Below are 26,675 nucleotides of genomic sequence, written 5' to 3' on the forward strand. Positions count from 1 at the left end.
ACCAGTCTACAGGCCCAGGCCCTCTCACGCCTGATATAAGGGAGAACGATTTAAACACAGTAATAGCCGTGCTTTATTCACACTTGCTGAGCTCTGACTAAGGCAGGAGAAAGGCTGCTGAACTCGCCCACGCACTGCACCTCTGTTAACCCTCACAACCGCCACCCCGTGTTCGCTCCGGTCACCGTCCCTACTTCACGTGTGAAGAGACTGAGGGTCGGGGTAGTGAAGTAACTCACTAGAGGTCAAACGGTAAGAAACGGAGGTAAAACTTAAACTGCCGAGACTATGACTCCTCAGTCCAGGCTCATACATACTCACCAACACACCAATTACACTCAGCTGACTACCCCAGACATCTAAGCCCTGGGGTTCTCACCGGCCTTGGGGTGTCCATGAATCTTTTAACTCCAAGCATCTCAAGAATGGAAGTAATATCAACGCACTGGCTCTGGCCCTTTACCATCTGACCCTAGAGCTGCCCTGCATATGCCCTGGCCTGAACGTGAAGAGAGACCTTCCCAGAGAGAACTGTGGAGCTCGTCCCCTCAGCTCCAGATAAAAACTCCCTTTACCTTTTTTCTTTAGATAACTATCTTTGAAGTTTCAGAACCAATGCCAAATTCTAAGACAGATCATGTCTCTACACTAACAGCACAGCCAACTTCCCTTTAGAGCAGTGATACACCAAAATAAGAGTGGCAGCCTTGCGCAGCAGTCAGAATGGACTCCACTGAAATGACAAAGCTCAAGCTGGTGACCTCCCGACGCCTGAGGTTTAGTAGAAGGCGGCTGGCAGCGCCCGGGGTGCAGGAGCGCAGAGCAACACCTGCTGGCCTCAAGGGGCAGCACAGCTCCACCAAGGGAGCATTGCACTGCCCAGACATCACAGCCCCGTACAAACACACCCTCCGCGCTTCGGACATCCTTGTTTAGAAAACAATATACCGGAATTATCATTCTCCTAAGTTTCTTCTAAGACTTTCTTACAATGTTTTTCACTTGAAATAGAAGTTTAAAATCCAAGGAATTTTCTGTAAGTACAATCACACATAATCCAGCACTGCCTGGGACCAGACAAAGAACATAAAGTCAATTCCAGTTACCTTTGTCAGCAAACAGCTTGCCCGTAATTTTGTCACGAATACAAAGAACATCCTCTGGTCCCATCTGTTTAGCAGAACTTCATCATCGGCAAGGGCTCTTTCAATGCACTTCTACAGCTGCTTCCTTTGGGAGCGCAGACTGCTGCACCCTGACTCGGCAGCGACATTCTCCCAGAACGCCACTGTCCCCTCAGGGCTGCGGGGTAAGAACTTGAAGTTGCTGAAGGAGTACTCCCCCTCGCCCCGCCTCCCCTCTCCGCAGGCAGCCCCCCTCCAAGAGAGCTTCAGAAGTCCAGATCCTGGGAAGCCACGCATGACCTCACAAACCTCCAGCTTAACTCTTTAGAAGCCAGGAGGCCAGCTGACTACAGGGAGAAAGGACAACTGTGCTAGCTTATCTGGAGTGGCTGCTGCTTATGTGAGAAAGAGAGTTTGTCCAACATCATTTGAAAAAGAAGAAAAAAAGTGCTAATCTCAGCATTGTTTTTCTTAAGTAGCACTACGGTTTTTGAGGTACTGTTTTTAAAGACCATCATTTCCTACAGCACACACATTCTGGCTATAAAGGAATGGCTGAAATAGGAAATAAATAGATCTGATTCATTCATATTATATAAAATTCACCTGTGTTAAATTCACACCTGATTTTATGTGATTTGTGTTTTCCTATTTTCTAGCTTTGTTTCTGTTTTTCTGCTGTCGTTAAATGAAAAGACTCATTTGGCCTTTTGTTCAAACCCTGCTTTAGACAGCCAGAAGTTAAGACAGACAGGCAACACTCACAGCTGTCAGACGCAGGCAACAGCTGCCACCAAGGCATCTGAGAAACTGGGACCTACAGGACTTGGGGTGGGGGTGGGGGGGCGGACGGAATGGACGCGCACCAGGCCTAACTAATGGATAACAGAGTCCGCATCAGAGCTCCTGAAGGGAAAGGAGACTGGTTTCGCTTCATTTTCTCCCCATGCTTTCTCTTTAAGCTCCTGCTATTTTTGTTGGGATTTGGGAATTATAAGGATCAGGAGGTAAAATAACTAAAAATTACTTTATAAACAGAAGTAGATAAAATTACATACTCTCAAAGAAAATGTAATATGCCCTTTCAAGAATGCCTTGGTTCACCCAGAAAATGATTATAATTTACTCTCCAGCAACTTTATTCCTAAATATATACCTAGCCTACAAGACAGCCAAAATGTTAATAACTAGGCAAATGGGAAAATTAGTTACAGTGTATATTCATGCAATGAATATTATTCAGCAAATAATTAATACACTAGGGGTTTATGAATCAGTAAGAATGAATTTGAAATGTTGAGCAAATAAGTGAGTTACAAAAGGAAACAAGATAGCACGTATATAAAGTTCAGAAACATGTGAAAGAATACCATATATTGTTTATGGATTCACACCTATATAGGCACAATACATGCCCACAGGTCATGGTGACCTTTAGGAAGAGAACAAGAGGGATGGGACCACAGAGGCAGTGACTGCAACATTTTATTTCTCAAATTGGCTGGCGATATGGAAGGTGTTTATTAACTTTTACACTTCTGGGTGTGCCTAGGACGTGCAGAAGTTGTAAAAGTCAACTGCGTGATGACTGCCTTTCAAGTGGATTCAGTGGCCTCAATCTAGAAAATTAACACAACAGGAGGCAAAGAGATTAATAAGCCCTCAACTCTCCACTCTCAAGCCCCCAATCCAAGCAGCTGTTCCTAACTCTGCCTCCACCTGGAAAGTCTCCCCCAGCCCACAACCATGTCCACACGCCCACCCAGTCCTCCAAAGCCCACACTGGAGTAGTCCTGGCCTCGGAACCTTAGCGCCCCGCCCACTAGGCCCTGTTCCAGAGTGATCTGTGAAGTTATCTGCCCCCCCTTTGGGAGACACCTAGTACCTAGTATAGAGCAGCTGCTAACTGAGTTCCTCATTCAACAAAAACTGGGCACCCAGCATGTGCTGGACGCTATAACAGAGGTTCTCTGAGTCTTAAATCTAAAGACTTGTGAAGTTCACTGCCTAATAGGAGGGACAGGCTCAGACCTAAGTATAATATTATATGATGAACCCTAGAATAGTTGCTAAGTGAATGGAGTGTGAATAATGAACATTTATAATTTTGTTTCACAATAATAATTATTCAATACCTCTTAATTTCTCTATACTAAAGATTTCATATTACTACTCTTGACTAGAAAATGTCACCTTTGTGTCGAGGTGCAGCTGCTAGATAGAGTAATTATGAAGAAAATAAACTATCATTAAAACTCCTCACCTTCAAGTAATCTAAGGCTCTTAGAATTATTATTACAGATAAACAACACCCTAAGTTGATCTGACCATGGAACACTCACAGCAGGTGACTTTGAGGAAGTTTTAAAGAGAACAGTTCAAGCAGTGTTATTACTTATAATAAGAGCCAACATTTTTTGAGTAATCATCAAGTGACAGTAAATTATTATCCCTTTTCCCAGATAAGTAAGCTGAGGTTTAGTAGAGATAATTCACAAAATATGAGCCAAAACAGTCTGACTTAACCCACACTCTTCACTAAGAAACCATACTGCTTCCTAGCAGGAAAATGGGTCAACCTCTATATTTCTAGAGCAGGGATGGGCACACTGTGATCACTACACCAAAGGTGACACAAGAAATCATTTCAAAGTTCACAGCCAGAGCCACTCACTTTTATGAACCTCTGTTAAGAGATTTCTCCCTGCCAGTAGCACAGTGACATATAACAGGCCTGCCCGCCCCTGAGAACAGGGACTGTCTTACTCAGCTTTGTATTCTGCCTTTAACGGTTTCCCGTGCTTCTCAAACTTTAAAGTACTCATGAATCACCTGGGAATTTGTTAAAATATACATTTTGACTGAGTAGGTCAAGGGTGAGGTCTGCATTACACATTTCTAACAAGCTCCAAAATGAGAGGTTGACAACTTCGGCTGAACATGAGCGTCTTTCCATGAAAAGCTTCTGAAGCTGTCACTGCCTGGGTACCACCCTCGACCAGCAGAGTCATAATCTGTGGTGGCAAAGCATGGAGAGTGCCTCCTAATTCCAGCTTCAGAGAAAAGTGCCTGGGGATGGAGGCCCAAGCACAAGGGCATGAGACGCTGTCAAGGCATTTCTCTTAACATTTAGACGCTAGATGGTTTAGAGGGAGTTTACATTAATCCTCATTAGCATGCATGAGAAAGATTATGTTCAACTCGCCTGGCACAATGGCCCTATGGTACTGAATAGCAGGGCTCTGCTAGGAGCTTGTGCCAATTTAAGACAGTTTACAGAAAGCGTCTAAGACACAGGGGAGAAAAAGAAAAACAAGATTAAAGCACTGGAAACATACCCATTTGGGGCTCTGATAAATTGGTACTTCTATGTAAAAGACTTTCAGAGAACTTTATTTGGAGAAGGTCTCTGTCTTTTTTTCTTCCGCAGCAGATCAAGTCTTGTGTTAAGTGACCTCTGCTGAGAGAAAATGCTATTGCTTCCTTTAAAAGTTAAATATCGCACTGATATATGAATAGAAAGATTGCTGCATCACCCTGACCAGTTAAAATAACCTCCAATCCAGTTTTTATTTAGAGCTATGATTCTCCTTGTAATAACATGTAACTCCAACGTCCTCTATCATTTGAAGTCTTTCAATACAGTCTTGGATGAAAGATCACCCACTTAGCCAGCACCCCACAGCACTCTTCACACCAACATCCAGGGCACTACTTTGTATGTCTTAAGGTTTAAACTACAGAATTAGAATGTTTCTGGGAAACCCTGTTTCAAATCCAGGACCATTTCCTGAAGTCATCACCAAGTTATACAAGAGACTCCAGCAAACAGAGAGAGGCCAAACCCCCAGAGCCAGGGCCAGGCCTGCCTGAGAGGACAGCCACACCGGCTCCCTGACAGTCAGACACTGCTGGGGACTGAAGGCGAGCACCGAAGAGCCGCCCGGAAACTCCCGTCAGAGGCATACGTCCTACCCAGGTGGCATCAGAAAGCCGCACGGGCAGCACCCAAGGGCTCCCATGTGCACCTCTCTCCAGCCCGGCCTCACCCGCTCCCCGCCCTCCCAGAGCTCACCGCGAGCCTCCCCTCCAAATGGTGACTCCGAGTCTCTGCATATGAAGGGTCCTCCCTCTCCTCAAATTCAATCTGTATAAACAGACCCCACTGGGAGGCGCCCTCCTACAAACCCTGCTGCTCCCCCCAACTCCCGCTGATTGTTTCCTGACTTGGTACGTCATCCACACTGGAAATCTCACCGTCACTTTGACGCAGCCCCCATGTCCTAGATTCAAACACTCACCAAATCCTTGCGTCTTTCCTTCTTTATCAGGCTTTTTCTTATTTATTTTCTTATATTCCTTAGACTATTACTCAGACTACTGCAAAACGCATGATAAAAATGAATATCCACAAACTAGAACTTAGCAAATTCTTACAACAGAACTGTAAACTGGGTGATAAGGTCATTTCCATTTTACCGGTAAGGAATGGGAGGTTCCTAGAAGTGAAATAACCTACCCAGGACCAAGCAGCCAGTAGAGAGGATGATCTGACCTCCTGTCTTCTGATCCCAAATCCCCATATTTATGCCACCCCACCACAGTACATTGAATTTTATTCAGGACGTCCAGTACCAGGTGTTTCAGACAGCTCAGAGGCTGACCCAGGGCCTGAGCAGGCGGTAGACTGGCATAACAACTCTTCTCCAGGTTACCACTGTGGTTAGTATTATCATTATTTTACAGTTATCTCCTACTAGTTATCTCCTACTACATGCTAGGCATTGTGAAACCACTTGATTTTCTATTCTTGATTTTTTTTCATTTAATCTCATTTGCTTTTGAATAGGTGTTATTCATTCCATTTTACACTTGGAAAGGTTCCCAGATTTTCTGTAACTTACTCAAGATCACACCCCCAGTAAGTACCTGAGGCAGGATCTGAACCCAGATATGACCGGCTCTGAAGCTAGGAGAGCCCCTGCCCTCAGCAATGAGCAGGGGCTCCTTTGCAGTTAAAAAAAAAAAAAAAAAAAATCATCATCACAACTGCTTCAGGAAGCTAGAAAGAGAAAAATGAGAACCTATTTTCTACAGAACAACTTTTAAAACATGAGAGAAAAGGCCTGAAGAGATCACCAGAGCAGCAGGAATGAACCTGAGAGGCAGGAGCTCCCCACCTGGAGGACAGAGGAGGTCAGCCAGATCCCCCAAAACAAGTTCACAAGATCAAGGTCTTTTCCTGTCACCAGCTTAACTAATGTCACATGATTTTAATATTTTACATTATACTAAAATACCTGCAGGGCATTCCCTGGCGGTCCAGTGGTTAGGACTCGGCACTCTCACTGCCGGGGCCCAGGTTCAATCCCTCGTTGGGGAACTAAGACACCACAAGCTGCGTGGCACGGCCAAAAAATAATAATTAATTAATTAGTTAATTACTTAATTAATTAAATACCTGCAGGTTTTAAGTTGGGTTGTCAAAAAATATTTGAAATCGCACTTCAACAAATTTCTCTAAGTACTAATCTTGTTTCATGTGACTTTTCCTAGACAGAAAGACACTAAAGAAAAAGAAAAACAGGAAGAAAAAAGATACTTCCAATGTCTGCACTTCATTTGAGAAAGGGGAGAAGGCAAGAGGAAGGCAGAAAACCCGCAACTACCAGCTGGAGTGGACCCGACTGAGCGGAGCACTCCCCAGGCGTAAGGGCTGCACACAGACGTAATCCACCCGCTCTGCGGGGCTCCTCGGGATCCTGAGCGCTCTCCGAAAGAAAAACTGGGAAGCCGAGACGTGGAGTATATATATCTGTTACACCAAAAATGTAATTTTAAAAGGCAGTTGTGTGTATTTCAGAGAATCAAAAGAGAAACTCCTGTCATATGGCTGTATTTGCTGTCCCTTTTCCCATCTGTCCAAACCCAAGCTCCATAGAAATAAATAATATTCAGCCCTACTAATGGTGACAGTGACCACATTTGTGCCCTGCAGGCTTCAGGTCAGGACTTACTGACTGGAGCTGCAGTCTTCAGCTGATGGGCCGGAGAGGGAGAAGCACTCAGACACAAAGGAACCCATTGGCCCTGGGTAACTGTAAGTCTCTAATTATCCTTTCTAATTTTGGAGCCACGTGACTGGATTCCACACAGCACTACTGAACCCGCTAGCTAGCCTGAGTACTCTGCAGCTGGACCACAAAGGGAGGGGATGCTACTCTTTTCTCCTTCATTAAACTATTGTGTTATATTCACAGGGTGAGCTATTTCCGGATTGGCATGCGGCCCTCTGGTCAACATCAGTGTTCACAGCACCTGAGAGAATTTAACTACTCCTGCCAAATTGATTCCAGGATCTTAAGAGGTGTTTTCAGCTTATAATGAGTTATCTATTTGATACTGCAAAGGTACATAACCCTTTAAAAGACAAAGAGTCAGCACACATACTCTCTACAGACGTCCTTTCCAACCCTATTCTAGAATATTACAGATTTGAAGTATTTTCTTCTTTGACTTAAGTGGAGCTCAGTCCCACTCTGGCCGCAAAGCCTGGCTAAATCCAGGCCTGGGAGGTGTTCCTGAGAGGGAACTAAGGTATGCTGAAGTGCCACAGGTCCCCATCACCCTCCCCGACCACTCCACCTTTCTTACAGGAAGCAACACAATTGAGAACAGTGTCATCCTGTGTTCAAAAGAAATCACTGTCAGATACCGCCACTGAAATAATCTTTAATGATGTAAAAGCATATACTGATATAGAAAAGTATTTAAAAATATACCTAGGCAATGTCAGTAAAAATATTTTTGTTTTGGGATCAAAAATAAATGGTCTCTGGAGCCTGACTGCCTGGGTTCCAATCCTGGGTGTGGCACTTACCATTTGTGTGACTTTGAGCAAGTTACTCAACTGCTCTGAGCCTCAGTTTCCTTATCTGGAAAATCAGAACGTTAACGTTCCTTTCTCTTAGCTTATTATGCGAATTAAGCACCATGTCTTTACTAAAGAAAGAAAACCTATGGAATACATATGATGCATAGGACATAAGATGGTGTTTAGAGACAACCTAAAGTAATCTTATAACACTGTCTAACACTTTATACATCAAAAGCAGTACCTCAACAGGAATGGGCTTAATTTTCTTGGTTCCAAGTCCAGCTAGAATCAAAGCAGCATTATCAGCACAGATTAGTCTTACATTCCCTTTCCTTTGTGCTTTCCTCAGAGTTCACTTTATCCAACACTGTCAGACTACCCAGTCCACTGCCAAGGAAACAGGAGAGACCAGTGAGTAGAGGTGGAATGCTAAGCACGTGCACTTGTTTTATTTATCACTTCTGCTGTGTTGTTTTATCACAACATTTATTAATAAATGAATTTTTTTCTCCTTGAAGCCTAACACTTTGGCCTTGAGAGCCTAACAGAAGGGAGTCAATCAGGGTGACAGTTGTGCAGTCAGCGTCCTAGTCCAGACTTCCTTAACAGACTCAGTACCTCTATCTACTCCTTACCTCTGCAGAGGGATGTTTTAATGCAGAAGAAATTTTTAAAAGCCTAATCATTGATTACATTAAAAAATTTATGGAGACAGGTTTATTAACAATTTGGGAATTTTTTCTCTCTCTTTTTTTTTTAACATCTATATTTATTGGAGTATAATTACTTTACAATGGTGTGTTAGTTTCTGCTGTATAACAAAGTGAATCAGCTATACGTATACATATATCCCCATACCTCTTCCCTCTTGTGTCTCCCTCCCGCCCTCCCTATCCCACCCCTCTAGGTGGTCACAAAGCACAGAGCTGATCTCCCTGTGCTATGCGGCTGCTTCCCACTAGCTATCTGTTTTACATTTGGTAGTGTATATATGTCCACGCCACTCACACTTCATCCCAGCTTACCCTTCCCCCTCCCCATGTCCTCAAGTCCATTCTCTACATCTGCGTCTTTATTCCCCTCCTGCCCCTAGGTTCTTCAGAACCTTTTTTTTTTTTTTTTAGATAACAATTTGGAAATTTTTTTCTAAAACTGAACACACACACCACCACCACCACCAACCACCAGCTCTACAATTACCAACTCAGACTTACAGCTCCATAAATATATGGCATGAGAGAAATTAGATCAAAAGAGAGAATACAGATATGAAACCAGGCAGTCTAGAACAGTCGATGTACCTGGTCTAGGAGTCATGCAATTTGAATTCTGGGGCAAGATCTGTCACCAGGTAATTCTATCCCACCCAGCTGGGACTCAGATTCTTTACTGTAAAACAGGGTTAGGCCCCCTTTAAGCTGGAAAATATCATTATTCTTCAACCCACGATTCCTCTGGTGCTACAACTTCTCCAAAGCACCAAGGAGGCAGAGAAGGTAGAGAAAAATATGAAAATTATTCCAGATTCCCTAAAGTTTCTTAGAATGATTGAGCCCATCCTAATTTTTAACCCTGAATCACCACACAAAAAACCTCCTCCACCTATACCTGCTTATTATCTTATGCCAAGTCCAAGAACACAAATGGCGTGCCCTTGCCAAGCTGGTCTGTCCACATCACTAGCAGTGCTCAAGGAAGGGTGAATGACCACCGGTCAATCATGTGGACAGTGCCAGAGCCCATCTCTAACGTGCTTCTCATTCAGTACTGGAATTCGGTCTCATGGCTGGACAAGATCTCACGGTTTGACAATGCAGGTGACACAGCTGAAACCTTATCTCAAGTTGGCCTGAAGTATACCACCGTCCACATCTGAGATGCTAAAATACTATAACCTACCCCAATACTCTCTCTTAACTACCCAGCTTTGCCCTACTAATGACTGGCACTCACGCTGGCCCCAACGATGGCTGCTTCCTATTCTGAGTCTGCAAACTACACCTTTGATAAACCTTTCACCTCCCTGTTCTGACTTGCTCATGTTTACCTCTTGTCTTTACTTACTTACCCTCCCTGTGGCTTCTGCAGCAAAGCCTCTCAGCCAAAAACACCTCAGGTCCACAACAACTTCAACTCACTCCAGAAAGTTGGATTGGAATTTCAATGAAATTATCTGCATTTTACCACAACTTACAGTTACCCGAGATGATGGTGAAACTAAACGACTAAAGTGGCACCATCCACCCAGGGACACCCCCCTCTCAAGGATGTCCCCTCAGAGACACCCCTCTCTCTGGCCCCTTCTAGAAACACCCCCTTCTCAGGGATGCCCCCCTTCCCTCAGGGACACCACCTCTTAGAGATCGGGTATAAATGCGGGTTTATCAGCCAGTTCTGATTCACACATTTGCTCCAGCTTCTACTTGGTACCAGGTACTGTGCTAGGTGCTTTAATCTATATTAACTCTTTAAATCTCATGGCCACACAGCATACCAAGTATCATTAACCCCACTATGCAAATAAACAAAGGGGGTTTCAGAAAGAATAAGTGGCTTGTCCAAGAAATTCAGACCAAGGTCTTCTGCTTCTGAGAGTTGTGTGACCCAAGAAGACAACCAACATCCATGGTCTATTTCACATGGAAATTCATAGCGGCAGCGTTACCATGTGCCAGTCTTGAATGTGCTCATCCAATGAACTATAAACCTATAAACTGCTTATAGGAAATACTTAACATAGAACAGACTGATCATAAAAACAGGCTCGTTAGAAATCTGTAATATGGGGACTTCCCTGGTGGCGCATTGATTAAGAATCCGCCTGCCAATGCAGGGGACATGGGTTCAAGCCCTGGTCTGGGAAGATCCCACATGCCGCGGAGCAACTAAGCCCGTGCGCCACAACTACTGAGCCCGCGGCTCTAGAGCCTGCGAGCCACAGCTACTGAGCCCATGTGCCACAACTACTGAAGCCCGGGCACCTAGAGCCCGTGCTCTGCAACAGGAGAGGCCACCGCAATGAGAAGCACGCGCACCACAACGAAGAGTAGCCCCTGCTCGCCGCAAGTAGAGAAAACCCACGTGCAGCAACGAAGACCCAACACAGCCAAAAATAAATAAATAAATTTATATATTTCAAAAAAAAAAGAAATCTGTAATATGTATACTGACTTTTTAAAAAAAAAACCACTGACATTTTTTCATACAACTTTAAAATAGTTTATCCCCATTTAACCTCCCCTTCACCTCCCCAAACATGTGAATTAACACACTTTAATTCAGGAAAAACATATTAAAACTAAATTCATCAAATGATTAAGAAGTTTAGCATTCTCTGCCCACTTATGGAGATGCTGAAGGGCAGGTAAATGACCCTAGAACGATGAATGACAAGAGATGAAATGCTAGATAATCCATAAAGAGACAGGGAATCACTAAATGACAGGTACAGCACATAAAACCTACATAATTTGTGATTTTGTGTTCTAGGGAGACTTAAATCCTAAAGTAGAGAGAGAAAATAAGTATTTATGGCATTGACCAAGGGATCAGCTCTACCAAGCACCCATATAATTAGATCTTCCCCCACCATCTCAGGAACACGAAGACTTCCCAGCAGAATGGGACCTCACAGAGCAAAGGGCCAAAAGAGATTATAGTGACCATCTAATCCAACACCCTCAACTTACAATCAAGGAATCTCTGGCCTAATCAAACAACCTGCCCCAAGTAATCAACCAATGCCAGTGGCAGAATGAAAGCCAAGATCTCCCAGTGTCCCTTTCCCAGCACCAGGCCACTGCTACCAAAGCTGCATCATGCGAGCTAATACATACTCATCACCCACAAGTATTTGTTCAGGATCCAATTTACATATGGTAATACAAGAAATACTGCCAAATAGAATGTCCACAGGTTGCCAATTTGGCAAACCACTAAATTGTACTCTACCTGCCCCAAAAACCCAAATTACTTTTCACTCACATCATTCACTTATATCCACAGAAACCAGCCAAATGCTTTTCAAATATGTTCCACGCTCAGATTTCCCAAAGAAAAACCGCTACAAAAACCACCAGCACAAAATTAAGAGAATGGGACCAGTACCTTCCCCAGAAAGCAATCTCTGAGGTGCCTTTCGCGTAGGTGGAGTTACTGGAGCCACTCAGCCCATTGGCGATCCCACCAGAATAGCCCATCACTATTCCACCATCTGCGGAGATGCTCAGGACGTCCTGCTGTCCTCCCATTGATGTCCTCTCCAGGAACTGACCGCCTTCTTTAATGCGCTGTTGTATCATTGGAGTGAGGGGCACTTCAAAGCTAAAATAGCTATCAGGCTCTGAATATAAAGTCTCCAAGGACTCAGCACTGTAGTATAAAGAAGTGTTGTCCAAAATGGTTTCAAACTGGGAGCTGTACACATCAGTGGAGTCCTCTGCACAACCGGACCCAAGGATATCATCATCTCTGGCCCGAAAGTGTTCCTCTTGCTCAAGAATCCTGGAAAGCACATAAAACGGACGAATTTCAATATTAGGTTATTTTTTCCCCTCCAACCATATAAAAAAGGGAACATTCTATAGAGCTAACACCTGTATTCAGTGGGCTTACGTCAATACATCTGGGAAGGAAGATATCATAGAAACATATTCAGGCTGAAAAAACTCTTTAGCATACATATGCTATGCTACCCTCTACATAATTTAATATAGTTTTGAACTAGTTCCTAATATGTGAATCAGGTCCAACGAATATTTGAATAAAATGTTAAAATATTAAATTTTCATTTAGCCAACTAAACTCCACAAATCCAAATTAACAGCTACCATCATTCTTAATTTTAACAGAAAGAGGTCATTAACAGGTAAATGACCTGTTAGAAGATAAATATATTGTGTAAACTTAATGGACTAAAAATACACTAAACTTTCATCAATCTGTTAATATTTTCTGATTTAAATAAGACCAAACACCCTCAAGAAGATAAATATTCTATAATCCAAGGGCTGTCCCCTGGTGACAATAAGACAGCACTGCAGAGAGAGTTCAGATCCAGAAACAGCCAGCCAGTAAACAACCTTTAAAAAAAAAAAAAAAAAAAAAAAAGAGCCAACAAACGTGTTTACTACAAGGCTAACCAAAACAGTGACAACCTAGAAAAAACCTACAAGTTAATATACGTGGGACGTTAATTAATTAATATGCAGCATGTTCTTCAAATATTAAAAATGAACATTAGAATAACTAAATAAAATTTTAAAACTCAGTAAGAGAAAGAAGACAAGAGACAGAAAAACGTGGAGCTGAATCTGGATGTGCCAGTTACTAGCTGAGCCTCAGGAACAAAACAGAAATAGGAATAAAACTACCTGGTAGGTAACCCACATTTCTAGGTATTACCAGGATTCACATTCAACAGTACAGTTGTCTCTGCTGTTTTTAAATTTCTGAAGGCCTACCCCACACCAAGTACTATTCTGGGTTCTACCTCTAAATGGCTCCTCAGGGCACTTGCAGTGAAACAGGAAGCTCGGGATGAGGCCCCTCCCTACCTCTGCTCACCTACTTCCCACCCTCCCCCAGCCCCCAGGCTCCAGCCACACGGGCGGGAAGGCGGGGCGGAGGGTCACATCTTAAAAGCGCCTGGAGGCTTCTGCTTCGCAGCGTCCAGGAAGCACACTCCATTAGCGACAGCAGTCTTCCTTTGCCCAGGTGGTTCCCTCTGCCTGGAATATCCTCCTCCCCATTCTCTGCTGGGCAAACCTGTATTCATTCCTGAAGTCTCAGCGTAACTATCACTTCCACAGAAAGGCCTTCCCCAAGCCATCAACCGAACCAGCCTCTCTCCTGCATTCAGACTATTCTTTCTAGGGACATCCCTGGCGGTCCAGTGGTTGGGACTTCGCCTTCCAATGCGGGGGTGAGGGTCTGAACCCTGGCTGGGCAGCTGGGATCCCACGTGCCTCGGGGCCAAGGGGCCAAAAGGTGAAGCAGAAGCAATACTGTAACAAATTCAATAAAGATGTTAAAAATGGTCCACATCAAAAAAAAACTTTAAAAAAAACCAAAACTATTCTTTCTAGTATGTCTCCCTTCTTCTCCTTTACGGAACCCAGCACAATTAGAGGTCCTATCATTATTAATGTGTTGATCTTCAGAAGTAAACTCCATGAGGTCAGTGACCTCAGGCCATGGCTATTTTCCACTGTTTTTTTTTTTTTTTGCCCTCGCAGCACAGCTTGCATGATCTTAGTCTCCCAACCAGGAATGGAACCCATGCCCCCTTGCAGTGGAAGCACAGAGTCCTAACCACTGGACCGCCAGGGAATTCCCAGGGCCATGTCTATTTTGAACATTCCTTTATGCCCAGCATCTCTAGCCGTATCAAGGACAGAGCAGACAACTGAAAACCATTTGTGGAAGGACAGGAAGGGAAGGAGGGCGGGAGGAAAGGAGGAATGAACTAATAATCTGCACAAGCACAGAAGTGCATACCCCAGGGGGAATATAATTACTGAGCCGGTGCCACATATCAGGGCTCCTTTTGAGGGGAGTCTGGAGATTTTCTGTGTAGTGGGGATGGGGAGGGGAGGGAGAGGAGTCCTGACAGCCATCCTAAAGGAGCATCTCTCCGTGGCTCTGTTAGTTAACTGTGGAGAAAATGGCATCTCCTTACACCAAACAAACAAACAAAACCCTTCAGGCTTGACACAGATGTTTTCCCATGTGAACTACCACAGGTGGAGGACTGACGAGACGGCACACATTTGAAATGACTTTGCCAAGAGGAACGCTCTACAGTCAGACTACAAGCAAAGGAAGTGAAGACAGATGGGTATGGCTTCCATTTTTCTAGGCTCTCAGCTGGTACGGATGCCAGAAATGTAGGGAAAGACCAGGAAATACCATATGATGCCAAGTTTACTCATCAGGGCTGTAATCAAAACATGCTGCTTGTGAGAAGGGAGACCCATGTGAGTGCCGTGGAAGAACTGAATTCTGACCTCCTGATCTCCTCTTTCAACCTAGAAAATTGAGCCAGCCCAAACCAGAGCCTCTGTGTTCCTACATGTGTAAGGCTGTATGCAGGCAATGGTGCTGCACCCAGAAGAAATGCCTGAGTTAGGATGTAATGACTACAGGATGTGTCAAAAAGAGTTCAAACCTTTCCACATTGTTAAAGATAATCATGGGGTATTTAGTTACCTCGATGCTGGAGAAGTTGCAACCTGTCAAATACAATAAAACATCAGAAATGGATTCACCTAGTTTAGAGTTCACAGTCTCCCCATATGGACAACTTTATAACTAGACCACTTTAACATGTCGGAACCTTAGAAGCAACACAGATTACAGTCACTTCTCTTCCACTCTGTGGTAAACAAGGACCCAGGATATCGTGAATCGAGTTCTCACTGGCATCACAGACAGCAGGACACTATGCGAGCTCACCTTTCCCTGTCTCCTTCCAATTCAGGTTTCGTCTCAAGATGTTCCTTGTTTTCCCTTAGGAAGACTTCATCCTCTCCACTCTCAAGAAGAGGCTCAGGCAGAAATGGCCCTGAGCCAGTGGCCAGCCTCTCTGAAGGAGCTCTCCGGGTGTCATCCCAAACACTCTCAGTTAAACCAGCTGAAGCACACAAACCAGCAGATGAGACGAGATGGCTTGGCACTTTAGAAAACTCTTTGATTTCAGGAAGGGTTGTCCTTTCCAATGATGTCTGAAAATCCACAGGTTGCCATGTCTCTCTTTTCTCCCCTCCTGTCCACAATATTTCCACCCCGTGAAATTCCACATGTTTGACCTGGCCTGGGCGTCCTGAGGAGCTGCCTTTACCACACTGCTCTGGGTGCTCTCTCCCCTGATCAGATCTCCTCTCTCTCAATAAACCAGCACTGCCCACTGAGCTGTGGGTCACAGGGCTCCCCACGGAGGATGCTGGACAAGCTGGCTCCTGCACATGGACAGCCCCCTTTCTCCCATTATTAGCTCTTAGGGAAATCTCTGCTTGAGTTTCTCCAGTTAATAGTGCAGTCAGGTCCTCCTGGATGCTCAAATAAAAATTTTCCTCAGTCGTAACTTCAGCTGAAAGAGGTATATCGGGTGACTTTTCTCGGCCAGCAGGGAACAGTGTGTTGGCTCTCTGTGTTTTATGACTGGCAGTGTCTGGCTCTTGTTCCACCTGCTGAACTAAAAAAGTAGAAACCGCATCTCCATCCAGTACCTTTGTAGCCTGCAATGTTCCTGAAACTATTCTGGCTTCTGTGGCTTTCAGAGCTGAAATCAAAGAGTCAATGGGTTGTAAACTCTGTTCCTTGAGATGACTCTGAGAGGGGACCTCTCTGACATCTTTTGGTCCTCCGGTAACACTGAGAAGCCCAGAGGGATGGCCAGCAAGAGGCTGGACCCCCTGCTGCGCCTGAGGGCAGCACGGCAGAGATTCAGCATCAAACTCGAGAGAGGCTCTTAGGCCTTCTCCACTTTCCTCCATGGTCCCATATTCTGGAAATTCATTTGTGACATTCGGGGGGAGTAAAGTGCTTCCTCCATGATCACCTACAAAGAGAACAGAATGGACACATGACTTGTTCTGAACAACAGATTCCAATGTGTGTTAATAAATCTCCATATGTATTAGGCACTCAGTCATCCTTATGTGATCCTTTCACCGTCTCCTGTTCCCACCCTCTGCAACACTTGCTTCTCATAACCCTGCCAGTTGTCCCTACCTACTTAGCTTACACGAGAGTACCCACAAAGGTTTTGGCACAGACAGAGGCGATCTAATGACACACGCCCTATTCAACCCTGCTTCTGATGAAGTCCCACACATGCAACTCGGTTGCTGCATATGCAAGAACAGATAAAAGTAAGGATATGTATCATTTTCCAAATACCACTCATGAAATAGCAACTAAAGTATTTATATTGGGCACAACAACAAATAGTCTTACGATCCAGCCAACAATATCTGTGCAGTGCAATCTCTGAGATGGAAGCCTCAGAAAAAAATCTATTAAAAGATATTTAAATAGTAAAATACTTTACTATTTAAAGTCAGTAAATATTTTCTCGGCTGGAAGCTTCCCCTTCACTGTTGGATTTCTGTCGGGGGGGAAATGCTTTCAGAACATCCCTGGAGAATGAGACTGAAGTCAGAATGGAATAGGAAACTTAATGTGTTAAGAAAGATCTCCGGGATCCCAACTGCATAAAATTTAAATGGTATCGTATGCAGAACCCCAATATATGAAACAGTAAAGACAATTAGTATATATTTACTATGTAGGATCAAATTTACATCCTTGTCTTATTAAAATGGCAGTCAATGAGAAAAATGAAGACATTCTGATAAACAATTTTAAATTGAGGGTTTATGGGTAACAGTTACAGTCCTATCACCCCAGGATCCAATTTCCTTCTGAACTTGGTTTTGGTTACTTTGTATCGAGAATATCCTCATCTACCCTGGAAATGTAGGGTCCTCACTTGGACAACTTTATGACAGAGGACACCTGTTGTTTTTGTTACTGCTTTTAAAGCACTGCAAGCTACCACCTTCCTATTCAGTGAAGTATCTGATGACTGTCTGAATATATACAATGAAATGACTTGAAAGACCTGATTCCAAGGCATGTACAAAATGAGGTAACTTGGAAACATAAGTTAATGTATAGTATCCCACAGTGTGGAAAATCTGATAAATAATAATACATCTAAGAGTGTATTCAGTTTCATATTTCATTTTTGAAATAATTTTAAATATATTTTTAAAATTAAATTTGAATCAGTATTGATGGAATCCAGGAAGCACTTCTCTGTGACTGTAGTATTGATAATACCTTCACAAGACAGAAGAGGATGTGGCTTGCTTGAAATCTGAGGAGGAAGCAACTTTCAAACCCTGATTTTGAAAAGGAAGACAGTTAAAAGCAATAAAGATTCCTCTTCCTGTGGCACACTGACATTTTAAATTTTGCAATAAAGACTGTGATAGGACTTTTAAGATTCAGTTGTCTTTAATATATTCACAAAATTGTGCGACCATCACCGCCACCTAATTCCAGAACATTTTCATCACCTCCTACCACCACCAAAAAACCTATATCCAACCCATTAGCCACCATTCCTCAGCCCCTGGTAACTACCAACCTACCTTCTGTCTCTATGGATTCGCGTGTTCTATTTCATATCAATAGAATCACACAATATGTGGCATTTTTTGTCTTTTTTTCCACATAGCACAATGTTTTCAAGGTTTATCCACACTGTACCATGTATCAGAACTTCTTTTCTTTTTATTGACAAATAATATTCCATTGTATGGATACACCACAGTTTCTTTCCATTCATCTGCTGATGGACATTTGTGTTATTTCCACATTTTAGCTATTATAAATAATGAATATTTGTGTACAAGTTTTTGTGTCTACATTTATTTTCAGTTCTCTTGGGTATATATCTATGAGTGGATTCTGGGTCATATGGTAACTCTCTCTGTTTAATGTTTGGAGAAACTGCCAGTTTTCCAAAGCAACTACACCATTTTACATTCCTACCAGCAAAGTCTGAGGGTTCTAGTACTGCCCATATTTTTTATTATAGCTGTCTTAGTAGATGTGAAATGCTGTCTCACTGTGATTCTGATTTTGCTCAATATCATTAATCACTGTGGTAGTGATTGATATTGAGCATCTTGTCACATGCTTGTTGGCCATTTGTATGTCTTCTTCAGAGACATATCCATTCAAATCCTTTGCCCATTTTATAATTGGGTTACTTGTCTTTTTATTATTGAGTTGTAAGAGTCCTTTATATATTCTGAACAGAAGTTCCTTATCATATATACACTCTGCAAACATTTTCTCCCATTCTGTGGGTTGTCTTTTGCCTTAGTTGATGGTGTTTTTCTGAAGCACAATTTTTAAAAATTTTGATAAAATCCAACTTATCTATTTTTTATTTTGTTGCTTGTGTCTTTGGTGTCATATGCAACAAATTATTGTCTAATCCAAGGTCACAAAGATTTATTCCTCTTTTTTTTTTCAGAGTTTTACAGTATTAGCTATTACATATAGACCTTTGATCCATTCTGAGTTAATTTTTGTATATGGGGTAAAGTAGAGCTCCAACGTTCATTCTGTTGCATGTGGATATCCACTGTCCCAGCACTACTGTTGAAAAAAACTATTATTTCCCCCACTGAACTGCATTAATACCTTTGTAGAAAATCAACTGACCATAAACGTAAAGGTTTATGCCTGTACTCTAAATTCTATTCCTTTGAGCTAGCAGCAAGTATAACACCATCTTGATTACTGTAGCTTTGCAGAAGTAAAATCAGGAAGTGTGAGTCCTCCTACTTTGTCCTTCCTTTTCCAGGTTGTTTTGGCTACTCTGGGACCCTGGCATTTTCCATATGAATTTTAGGATCAGCTTGCCAGATAGCTGAAATGTTCATAGAGGCTGGGATGAATCTGTAGAGCACTGCAGCTTAACAATATTACTATTAAGTCTTTTGATCCATGACTATAGGATGTCTTTCCATTTATTTAATTTTCTTTAATTTCTTTTAACATGTTTTTGTTTTAAATGTACAAGTTTTACATTACTTTTGTTAAACTTACTCCCCTAAGTATTTTCTTTTTGATACTATAACACGCAGAAATTTTTTCATTTTCAGATTATTCACTGCTAGCATACAACTGGTTGCCAAACTTACTATTCAGTTCTAATAGCTTTTTTGTGGATTCCTTAGGATTCCCTATATATAAGATCATGTTGTCTGTGAACAGAGATAGTTTTACTTTTTTTCTTTCTTATCTGGATGCCTTTTATTTCTATTTCTTGCCTAACTGCACTGGCCAGAACCTCTAGTACAATGTTGACTAGAAGCGGTAAGAGCTAGACATCCTTGTCTTGTTCTGGATCTTAAGAGAAAGCCTTCAGTCTTTTACCATTAAGTCTGATGTTACCTGTGGGTTTTTCACAAATGCCCTATATCAGGATAAGGAAGATCCCTTCTGCTCCCAGTTTGTCAAGTGTTTCTATCATGAAAGGGTGCCAAGTTTTGTCAAATGTTTTTTCTCTGTCAATTGAGATTTCCATGTGGGTTTTGTCTTTTAATCTAGTAACAGTGCATTATATTAACTGACTTTTATATACTGAACCAAGCTTGCATTCCTGGAATAAATGCCACTTGGTCATGGTGCATAATCCTTTTTTATATGTTGCTAGATTCAGCTTTCTAGTATTTTTGCACCTATATTCATAAACAATATTGGTCTGTAGTTGTCTTGTGCTATCTCTGGTTTGGGTAGTAATGTGGGCTTCACAAAATGAATTGGGAAATATTCTATATTGGCATTTGTTTACACCTTTTTACACTTTTTTAAAAAACATTTTTCATATTTTACACTTTTTAGGCTTTTGTTTTCTCTTCCTTAATAATTCAGGCGACTTTAATTTCCTCCGTAGTTTAAAAGCTATAAACTGTTAAAATGCAATGAAAGAAAAAAGTGTACAATCCAAAAGCATGGGCTTTTTTCTTTAACTTAGTAAAAGAGCTTAAAATTGTTAGAGAAGTACTTAGGTCACAGTGGGAAATATTTCCTATAGTTGTTATAATGCTTTTATCTAAGTTAGAGTATGCCTTTACAAAAACATGAGGATCATAGAATATAAAACTGCAAAAGTCAAAGGAATCAAAGAATTAATTTGGCTACCTAACATAATTAGCAAGAAAACAGGCTCAAAGGAATGATGTACTTGCCAACATGACACAACAAATAAAAACCAGAGCTTATCTATTCTACCTCTACTAAGCTTTACATCCCTCCCCTGCCCTCCACCTTTACTGGTAGTGAGATACCCTAGTATGTGTCTTCAATCTTTTCCCTGAAATTTAAAAAATCTTCTGAAATGGTTATCCAATGTCCAGCCTCATTTCCTACTTCATTTTATATACAGTAATCTTCCTAAAACAAAAACTTCTGTTGCTCTCAGTAGTTCTGCACTGCCTACAGAATAAAGTCTAAAGTTCAAGCCCCTTCATCCAGGAGTTAGGAGCCATAATCCAGTCCCAATCTATCTTTCCCATCTACTCTCTCCTTCTGTCACTCAACTCCCTTTTCAAATGTGTTATACCATTGCTTCTCTAACTGAAGGATGGAGCAGCACATGAATACTCTAAAAAGGTTCTCTCTAATAAATACCAGAAATTAAGTTAACACTCTGAGCTTTTTACTCCTTTGCCTATGCTCCATCTCTTTCCTGCATATGACATACTTTTTCTTCTCACCTCTACATAATCAGATTACTTTCATCTTTCAAGATCTAACTCAAATCTCCTCTCCTTAATTAAGTCTTCCCTTAATCACCAGCCCTTGCAAGAAGACACCTCCTTACTAATGTCAAGAGAATTTTATCTCTGTCTTACATCTAGCACACACACATGAAATAAATTAACATGATTTTTAGCTCATATTTTAAAGCCTCAAAAGGCTACAATTTTTAACCTATCATGAAGTGCTCTAAGAAAACTGTCCAAAGTAACCACTGAAGCCAAATGTATATTTAACATCACAACATACTACCATGAAACCCATTCAACAAAAGGAAGAAAAGTTAAACTTTATCATTTAAGAACCCACTTTGTTCTAACAGTTTAAATTGCCATCTATAAAACAACCACTAAAATAAACACCAGCACACTGGCCCAAAGAAAAGTGAACACAAAGAAATCAAGAAAAGGGACATGAAAGAAATCAAATAATTTCTCCACCCCAGGCCTAATACTTTTCATTAAGATGTACCGGCATTAACTGTGGGCAAACGCCTGTGATGTCTTGATACAACAACTTGGCATCTGGTCAAAGACAGAGAGATAAAGGGAGAGGGCAGAGCGCAACCCCACGTGGCAGGTAGCTTTACTATTCCAACCAGTTCTCCTGCTCTGAGTTTACTGTTCCAATAAGTACTAGTCTAATCAGTTTTATTTACTGTTTAACTAAATAAGGAGTGGCCTCAACCAGGGGAAGTAAATGTTCTGAGAGGCTAAGTGACATGACCAAGGTAAATGAAATGATGTTCAGCAAGGTATTTTAGAAGAATTAAAAGTCAGAACTAGATTCCTGGTCTTTTTGTTTCTCAGGAGTAAATTCCTAAGGAAAACTAAGAGGCACCTGAATTGTCAGACTGTCATTTCTAATAGCATAATAAAGAACAAAAAAATCTTCTAGTTGTAGGTTCTGGGTAGAAATAGCCTTAAATGTCATGTGGCTCTTGATCAGAGCACTTGTCACAGAACTCAGCATAACATCAAATCTTTCCTTTCAAATAAGGCACCCCTTTGTTAAATACACCGCGGTTTATTTTTGCTGTTTGCATTTGTCACCACGTGAACTGTCTTTAACAACAAATAAAACTTCATAAAATATTAATCTTGACCTTATTTGGAATTTCTGATTTCTTCCTTATGTTTAAAAATTAGAGCTATTTAGGCTAGGGTGATTTAAGGAAAGACCAAATTCCTCTTTTACGTTAAGACTTTTTTCTGCTCCCTTTTAAAACAAGGCCATTGATACTTCCCACTGAACGACCATCATTTCCAAAATTCATTCAGCAAACATTTATTAATTACCTGTTATGTACTTAACCTATGGGATTCAAAACTGAACATTGCTAGAGCATGAAAAGTCTATTTAGCATGTTAGAAAGCTCACACTGGCCATGTTTGAAGGATGTACAGGGAGAAAGTACGAGCACAAACAGAACCTACAACAGGGACAGCGCAGGCGAGGTGAGTGCTTGAGGCAGGACAAAGGCAAATGGACAGAACAAAGGTACCAAAGGCTACTCCCTCTCAGACTCCACACCCATTACCACCTCCTGCCTCGTCCTGCCCGCCCTCTCTAATTTCAACATGCTGTCCCAAGGGCCTTGCTCAGCCTGTGCCGGCTGCTGTGGGCTCTTAGAGCTCACTTGTTAAAGCTTTTCCTTTGCCTTCTGTCAGTCTACATCTATTACTAATGTAAGAATCCAGCTGAAAACTGAAACAGCTATTTCTCCTCTAGAAAGTCTTACTGAATTAGGGGACTTCCCTGGTGGCACAGTGGTTAAGAATCCGCCTGCCAGTGCAGGGGACACGGGTTCGCTCCCTGGTCTGGGAAGATCCCACATGCCGCGGAGCAACTAAGCCCACGTGCTGCAACTACTGAAGCCCACGAGCCTACCGCCCGTGCTCCGCAACAAGAGAAGCCACCGCAATGAGAAGCCCGCACGCGCCACAAAGAAGAGTAGTCCCTGCTTGCCACAACTAGAGAAAGCCCCCGCGCAGCAACGAAGACCCAACGCAGTCAAAGAAAAAAAAAAAAAAAAAAGTCTTACTGAATTAGTCCTGCCCAAATTTGGTCTCGTATCTGTGACACTGGGATTTGCTAAGTATTAAAAAAAGAACTTTGGCACTTACCTAAATATAAACCACACACTAGTAGAATCTGAATTAATAAGAGTTTTTATAGCTTTCCTGCATTTATTTTTCCCCCTTAAAGAAATTAAAATGTAGTGTAAAGTGTATAGGAGGGAAGCGGGGGGAGAGAGAAGAAGAGCTTTTTCACACTCATGTGAAATATATATACTTTGGGGGTGGGGTATCTATTTACATTCCCTTTTCTACCAGGAGTCATATCTGCTGCTTTGTGTATTTGGTCAGATTCCTAACAAATTATTTCCTCTTGTTTAGTAAAGATGCTTTTCCTGTGATGCACAAAACCCACTGATTATTTTTTAAAGACTTTTTCCTTTTGATTTAATATATTGAGAAAGAAATGGGATACTTTTTTTTTTTTAAGAATTTTTTTTTAATTTATTTATTTATTTATTTATTTATTTATTTATTTATTTATTTATTTATGGCTGTGTTGGGTCCTCGTTTCTGTGCGAGGGCCCTCTCCAGTTGCGGCAAGTGGGGACCACTCCTCATCGCGGTGCGCGGGCCTCTCATTATCGCGGCCTCTCTTGTTGCGGAGCACAGGCTCCAGACGCGCAGGCTCAGTAATTGTGGCTCATGGGCCCAGTCGCTCCGCGGCATGTGGGATCCTCGCAGACCAGGGATCGAACCCATGTCCCCTGCATTGGCAGGCAGATTCTCAACCACTGCGCCACCAGGGAAGCCCCGAATGGGATACTTTTGAAAGTTAACAAGACCAATTTCAGGAGTGCTTTGGGTTGTGTATTAAATAGCCATCCATTTCTGGAACACAGATACGGGACTGTAATAAAATGAAATGCAACAGAAAACATTTCTTCTACATCAAACTAAAAAGCTTCTGCACAGGAAAGGAAATCATCAAGAAAATGAAAAGGTAACCTACTGAATGGGAATAAATATTTGCAAATCACATATCTGATAAGGAGTTCATATCCAAAATATATAAAGAACTCACATAACTTAGTAGCAAAAAAAAAATCTGATTTAAAAATGAGCAGGAAAAAAAATAAAATAAAAAATAAGTAAAATTGAGCAGGAGATCGGAATGGACATTTTTCCAAAGAAGACATACAACGGCCAACAGCTACATGCAAAGATGCTCAACATCACTAATCCTCAGGGAAATGCACACAATAATCATGATTTGAACCAACTCCAGATAGCCTTATGGGCCCAGTCTCCCCATGTTTTCCTGTCACAAATGATTCTTATTTGCCCTGGCTTAATCCAAACCTCTGCTTTTTACTATTCCTGATATAAATGAATAAAGATCACCCCCAAAAAGCCAAAAAAATAAAAATAAAAAAATAAAACCACAGTAAGATATCACCTCACACCCGTTAGGATGGTTATTAGCAAAATGATAAGAAATAAAAAGTATTGGTAAGGATGTGAAGAAAAGAGAACCCTAGTACACTGCTGATGGAACGTAAATTAGTGCAACCTCCAGCATCTGGAGGTTCCTCAAAAAATTAAAAATAGAACTACCATACGATACAGCAATTCCACTTATGGGTATTTACCTGAAGAAAACAAAAACACTAATTTGAAAAGATATCTGCACCCCTATGTTCACTGCAGCATTATTTACAATAGACAAGATATGGAAACAACCTAAGTGCCCATTGATGGATGAACGGATAAAGAAACTGTGGTATATATATATTATATATAGTATATATAATGGGATATTATTCAGCCATAAAAAAGAATGAAATCTTGCCATTTGCAACAATATGATTGGACCTTGAGGACATTATGCTAAATGAAATAAGTCAGAGGAAGACACATACTGAATGGTCCCACTTACATGTGGAATCTTACAAAAACAAAAACAAGCTCACAGATACAGAGGAGAGACTGGAAGTTGTCAGAAGGATGGGGTGGGGGGGGGTGAAACGGGTAAAGTGGTTCAAAAGGTACACACTTCCAGCTATAAAATAATCATGGGGATGTAATATACAGCACGGGGACCACAGTTAATAATACTGTCTTGCATATTTGAAAGTTGATGAGAGTAGATCTTAAAAGTCCTCATCACAAGAAAAAAAATTTTTGTAACTATGTATGGTGATGGACTTACTGTGGTGATCATTTCACAACATATACAATAATGAATCATTATACTGTACACCTGAAACTAATATAATATTGTATGTCAATTATACCTCAAAAAAAAATTCTCAAAATCATGGAGAAACAAGCCTGCTCCAAAAGATGAGCTTCAGAAAAACCGTGGCCCTTCTAAGACTGACCCTGCTTGAGGCCCAGTAAATGAAATGGATTTCTTTCTACTCTGGGTAGCAAACTCCTTAAAAGAAAATGGCTGAAGGAAAAAAAAAAAAAAAGAAGAAGAAGAAGAAGAAAAAGAACTATTTGGCAAGTCTTCTGCAGACTTGGTCCCAGCTTCACAGTAGAAATGTGAAGTAAATAAGTTTATCATGAGGGATTCTGAGCAACTGGATGTAGGTTTCCCAAAAGACTATGGGGGCCATGTCCATGAAACCACAATTACAAATCATACACACATTCCCTAGGAACTAGGCCCAGTCATTTTTAGGAAAAGATTCTTTGTTTGTTTTGTCTTATTTTGTGTTGTTGCCACTAGAATATAAACTCCAAAAGAAAATCACTTTGTCTGATTTCTTTACCATTATATCCCCAGAGCCTAGAATAACAGTACTGAGCAAAATGGATATATCTGTTGAATCAATGAATGAATGAAGAATGTCCTATAACCAACAGGATACCATTTAATAGAACCTCAAAAGAGAAACAGAAAGAAGCCTCCCAAAACCCAAGCAAAATACTACACGTCAATGCCACCTAAGTTCTGTCCCCTACTCCCAAGTACAGGCTGAATAGAATGCTGGAAACATTGGGGGGAGGGGGAGCGGGGTCGTCCTTCCTAACAAGGAGCTTGCAATCCAGCAACTCCATCTGCATATATTGTCTCTTGCAGACAAAGTTTAAGCAGCGGTAAAGTTAAGCAGGGACAATCTTGGCCACAGTTCTAGAATTCACCATGACCCTACATGGGCTATTACCACTAAACATAAATTTCTCAATTGTTTATCTTACCCTCTAAATGCTATGTTGCCCTATATGGTAGCCACAGCCACATATAACTACTTAAATTTAAATTAATTAAAATTAAATAAAACTGAAAATCCAGTGCTC

General features: G+C 41.6%; 1 protein-coding gene across 4 annotated transcripts in view; it reads right to left on the reverse strand.

Moving 5' to 3' along the window:
• PSD3 (pleckstrin and Sec7 domain containing 3) overlaps positions 1-26,675 on the reverse strand; it is a 560,448-nt gene that overhangs the window by 359,339 nt on the left and 174,434 nt on the right. For all 4 annotated transcript variants that reach the window (XM_068532284.1, XM_068532286.1, XM_068532287.1 and 1 more), the window contains exons 3-4: positions 15,457-16,561; positions 12,109-12,504 (exon numbers count right to left, since the gene is read on the reverse strand). In XM_068532284.1, coding sequence (XP_068388385.1) covers positions 12,109-12,504; positions 15,457-16,561 — 1,501 coding nt within the window. The remainder of the gene's footprint in view (positions 1-12,108; positions 12,505-15,456; positions 16,562-26,675) is intronic.

The sequence above is a fragment of the Eschrichtius robustus genome, chromosome 21 (genome assembly GCF_028021215.1).
Source record: "Eschrichtius robustus isolate mEscRob2 chromosome 21, mEscRob2.pri, whole genome shotgun sequence".
Classification (NCBI taxonomy): domain Eukaryota; kingdom Metazoa; phylum Chordata; class Mammalia; order Artiodactyla; family Eschrichtiidae; genus Eschrichtius; species Eschrichtius robustus.